The 5,000-nt window shown below is 35.6% G+C and overlaps 1 protein-coding gene across 1 annotated transcript in view; it reads left to right on the forward strand.

Moving 5' to 3' along the window:
- Nucleotides 1-5,000, forward strand: part of LOC127618931 (collagen alpha-1(XXIV) chain) — a 127,898-nt gene that overhangs the window by 77,883 nt on the left and 45,015 nt on the right. The window contains exon 22 of the mRNA XM_052091634.1: nucleotides 16-60. Within this exon, the coding sequence (XP_051947594.1) occupies nucleotides 16-60 (45 nt within the window). The remainder of the gene's footprint in view (nucleotides 1-15; nucleotides 61-5,000) is intronic.

Consider the following 5,000-nt stretch of genomic DNA (forward strand, 5'->3'; position numbering starts at 1 on the left):
TTGTGTTTTTCTCAGGGAGAAATCGGTGACCTGGGGAATCTTGGGAAAATTGGCCTTCCTGTAAGTTTATAATCAATCTGTTAGCCTGTCTGTCTTTCTATCTGTCTGTCTGACACACTGTCTGTCTGTCTCTCTTTCAGCCTGTTTGTATGTCTGTCTGTTTCTCTGTCAGTCTGTCTATCTTTTCTGTCTCTCTGTTGGCCTGTCTGTCTTTCTGTTGGCCTGTCTGTCTTTCTGTCTGTCTCTCTGTCAGCCTGTCTGTCTCTCTTTTGGCCTGTTTGTATGTCTGTCTGTCTATCTTTCTATCTGTCTCTTTGTTGACCTGTCTGTCTTTCTGTTGGCCTGTCTGTCTTTCTGTCTGTCTCTCTGTCAGCCTATCTGTCTCTCTTTTGGCCTGTTTGTATGTCTGTCTGTCTATCTGTCAGTCTGTCTATCTTTTCTGTCTCTCTGTTGGCCTGTCTGTCTGTCTTTCTGTCTGTCTCACTGTTGGCCTGTCTGTGTTTCTGTCTGCCTCTCTGTCAAGCTTGTCTGTCTCTCTTTCAGCCTGTTTGTATGTCTGTCTGTCTATCTGTTTCTCTTTCAGTCTGTCTATCTTTCTATCTGTCTCTCTGTTGGCCTGTCTGTCTTTCTGTTTGTCTTTCTGTTGGCCTGTCTGTCTTTCTGTATGTCTCTCTCTGTCAGCCTGTCTGTCTCTCTTTCAGCCTGTTTGTATGTCTGTCTGTTTCTCTGTCAGTCTGTCTATCTTTTTCTGTCTCTCTGTTGGCCTGTCTGTCTGTCTTTCAGCCTATTTGTATGTCTGTCTGTGTATCTGTTTCTCTTTCAGTCTGTCTATCTTTCTATCTGTCTCTCTGTTGGCCTGTGTGTCTTTCTGTTGGCCTGTGTGTCTTTCTATTGGCCTGTCTGTCTTTCTGTCTGTCTCTCTGTCAGCCTATCTGTCTCTCTTTCGGCCTGTATGTCTGTCTGTCCGTCTCTGTCATTCTGTTGTTGTTGTTAGTGTTGTGTATCACGCTGCAGTATGTAACTTCCCCTCGTCATGTTTACATCCAGCTGTCTGTCTGTCTGTCTGTCTGTCTGTCTGTCTGTCTGTCTGTCTGTATAATCAGCATCAGTGTTTTTATTGTGTCTGGAAAGAAAAACACATTTTTATTCAGTCCATTTCTCTTTGGCTCGGGAATGATTATGTTCCCAGTTGTGAAGTTCAGTGTGTGTTTGTGTGTTTACTCTGATCATCTGTTTGTAAAATAAGAGATGTTACGAGAGGAAAATCAAAATTGAAAAGAGTCTTTTAATCTGTTTCATGAGAAGTTCCCTCTGCTGTGAGTGTTTGATGTGGACACATGCGGAAATTACGTTTGGAAAAACATTTTTCCCACGGTTTCACTGGAACTTCAGATGTGAAGAGCATTTATCTGTCCTCAAAACCCACCGGTGATTTACACGGGACGTGACTTTGTGTGATGATTCAGTGGTCATATCTGTGTCACACGTCACATGTGTGGAGGATTAGAGATCAGCCACAGGAAATCTACTCAGACAGCCCGTCAAACACCGCAATCTGCAGAACACAAATGAAGATTTATAGATGTATGTTTCAGCTCTGTAGCTCCATACAATGCATGTGAATGGTGACTAGAACTTTGAAGCTCCAAAAGCCCATAAAAGCAGCATAAAGGTAATCCAGTGGTTTAATCCATGTCTTCAGAAGTGATATGATCGGCGTGAGTGAGAAACAGATCAATATTTACGTCCTTTTTTATTACCACAAATTTCTACTTTCACATATCGCCACCTACTGGGCAGGGAGGATTTATGCACTTAAATGAATAAATTGATCTGTTTCTCAGCCACACCTATCCTATCACCCCTGAAGACATGGATTAAACCACTGGATTACTTTAATGCTGCCTTTATGTGCTTTTTGGAGCTTCTCAGATCTGCTCACCATTCACTTGCACTCAGCTGAGATATTGTTCTGTCACACATCTGGGATGGCACGAGGGTGAATAAATGATGAGAGAGTTTTGACTTTTGGGTGAACTGTCCCTTTAAGGCTGCGCTGCGTCTCAAGTGAATCATTTATGTGAACTGATTCGTTTACATGAACCGTCATAACGAACCGACTCACTAAAACGAATCCGTGTTTCCATGCGAAATATAAGTGTGAATCAATTTAAATGATTTGGATCCCACAGAGCTTCACTGATGACATCAGACTGTCCGGCTGTCCCTTTTGGCTTCTAGTTGGATCCGTTATTTAAAGACGAAAGGGAACGACAGCGACTGGATCTGCCAGCAGACGGCATCCTAACTCTGTGTTATGTAACGCCATGAATCATGTTTGGCGTAAAGATCCTTCACATCAGTCTGTCATCTGGGTCTTCCTTGAGGAATTACAGTAGCCAAGACGTTCCCGCTGTAATAGCTGATGGATGATGTGGATTATTTCAGATGCTTTGACGGATCTGGACTGTCTGTTAAAGTTGTTTCTCTACAATGTTCCTCCATCGAGAGCTGCTGAATATTCGTCCTCCGGGAGCTGTGATGTAGTGAAATTGTGTTCAACTGTAACGGCACTTTGTGTCTGTTGGCTGTTGCTCGACTCTTCCAGGAAAATTCAATCCCAGCATGCACTTGGTTTCTCTCCCGAGGAACATCTGTGTTGTCTGGCGTGCTTTCAAACTCCTCGTTTCTTGCTTTTACAGAAAGCCTGGAGGAGTTGTCATCTCACTGCAGTTCACTCTTATTTCATCTCTGTTCTTAAGAATAAAATGAACACAAATTAGTCCGTTGTTGACGTCCTGTCAGAGTATTGAGCTGTAAAATGAATGTGGAGAGCGCAGAAGAATCTCTGACGTCAAGAGCACAACTGTTGGGATCGTGTTCAAATATATCTTCAGAAATAACTGAAATATTTCATATAAACAACTACAATCAAAGTATAGTCTAAATGTAAAACTATGATGATTTAATTGAAACCCTTCGAAAGGCACATGACATTTATCAACATTATCAGTATTTATTGAGCTGTAGGTGGCGCTGTGCTATTATTAAAGTTCAACAGCATTTTTATTATTCATGAAATAATATTTTTAATGGTATAAAATGAAGTAAAATATGCTTAAATTCATGACATAATATTAATTAAAGTGAGTAAATTTCACTTAAAATTCTGATTTACATGGTACTTAAATAATCTTAGTATGCAAACCTCAACACTTGGTGCACAAAACACGATGACGTAACAATAAACATATCATTCGTTTTTTTATCGATTTGGTTAATTTTTGAGTAGAAAATCAACTTCAGACTTCAGACTCGAAAAGTTAAGTGAAATGTACTTATTTTATTTAAGAGTGAAATTTACTTAAACTTGGCAAATAAATATGACAACGTTTTATACTTAAGAATTGATACATAATGATGCATTGTAAAAATTACTAACAATATTAAACAATTCATATTTATTTATAAGCTAAAGTATTTTTAGTTTTTCAAGTTCACGCTTTTACATTTTCAGTGTAGAATTTACTTAATATTTACAAGTTCACTCTTTAACTTATTCAGTGTAACGTTTACTTAATATTTACAAGTTCACTCTTTAACTTATTCAATGTAACGTTTACTTAATATTTACAAGTTCACTCTTTAACTTATTCAATGTAACGTTTACTTAATATTTACAAGTTCACGCTTTTACTTATTCAATGTAACGTTTACTTAATATTTACAAGTTCACTCTTTAACTTATTCAATGTAACGTTTACTTAATATTTTCAAGTTCACGCTTTTACTTATTCAATGTAACGTTTACTTAATATTTACAAGTTCACTCTTTAACTTATTCAATGTAACGTTTACTTAATATTTACAAGTTCACTCTTTAACTTATTCAATGTAACGTTTACTTAATATTTACAAGTTCACTCTTTAACTTATTCAATGTAACGTTTACTTAATATTTACAAGTTCACTCTTTAACTTATTCAATGTAACGTTTACTTAATATTTACAAGTTCACGCTTTTACTTATTCAATGTAACGTTTACTTAATATTTACAAGTTCACTCTTTAACTTATTCAATGTAACGTTTACTTAATATTTACAAGTTCACTCTTTAACTTATTCAATGTAACGTTTACTTAATATTTACAAGTTCACGCTTTTACTTATTCAATGTAACGTTTACTTAATATTTACAAGTTCACTCTTTAACTTATTCAATGTAACGTTTACTTAATATTTAGTTCACTTAACTTACATGCTATTTACAAGTTCACGCTTTTACTTATTCAATGTAACGTTTACTTAATATTTACAAGTTCACTCTTTAACTTATTCAATGTAACGTCTTAATATCTTAATATTTTCAAGTTCACGCTTTTACTTTTTCAATGTAACGTTTACTTAATATTTACAAGTTCACTCTTTAACTTATTCAATGTAACGTTTACTTAATATTTACAAGTTCACTCTTTAACTTATTCAATGTAACGTTTACTTAATATTTACAAGTTCACTCTTTAACTTATTCAATGTAACGTTTACTTAATATTTACAAGTTCACTCTTTAACTTATTCAATGTAACGTTTACTTAATATTTACAAGTTCACTCTTTAACTTATTCAATGTAACGTTTACTTAATATTTTCAAGTTCACGCTTTTACTTTTTCAGTGTAGAATTTACTTAATATTTTCAAGTTCGGGCTTTAAATAACTTATTCAATGTAGAATTTACTTAATACTTTAAAATTCATGCTTAAGCAAACTTATTCATTGTGGAAAGTACTTAATCTTTTCTGCTATGAATTGTTTACAAATTAAAAATGTACTGAATATTTTTAATTTCATACTTAGACTAACTTATTCAGTGTAGAAGGTACAAAAATTGTTCTGCTATATTTAATTTAGCACAAAATTTCAGTGTACAATTGGTCGAACAATCTGATAGTCCCGTCCCAAACTCACATCTTTGGTTGAGCCAGTGTTGCTGTGTCGGG

This window comes from Xyrauchen texanus, chromosome 25 (genome assembly GCF_025860055.1).
Source record: "Xyrauchen texanus isolate HMW12.3.18 chromosome 25, RBS_HiC_50CHRs, whole genome shotgun sequence".
In the NCBI taxonomy this organism is placed as follows: domain Eukaryota; kingdom Metazoa; phylum Chordata; class Actinopteri; order Cypriniformes; family Catostomidae; genus Xyrauchen; species Xyrauchen texanus.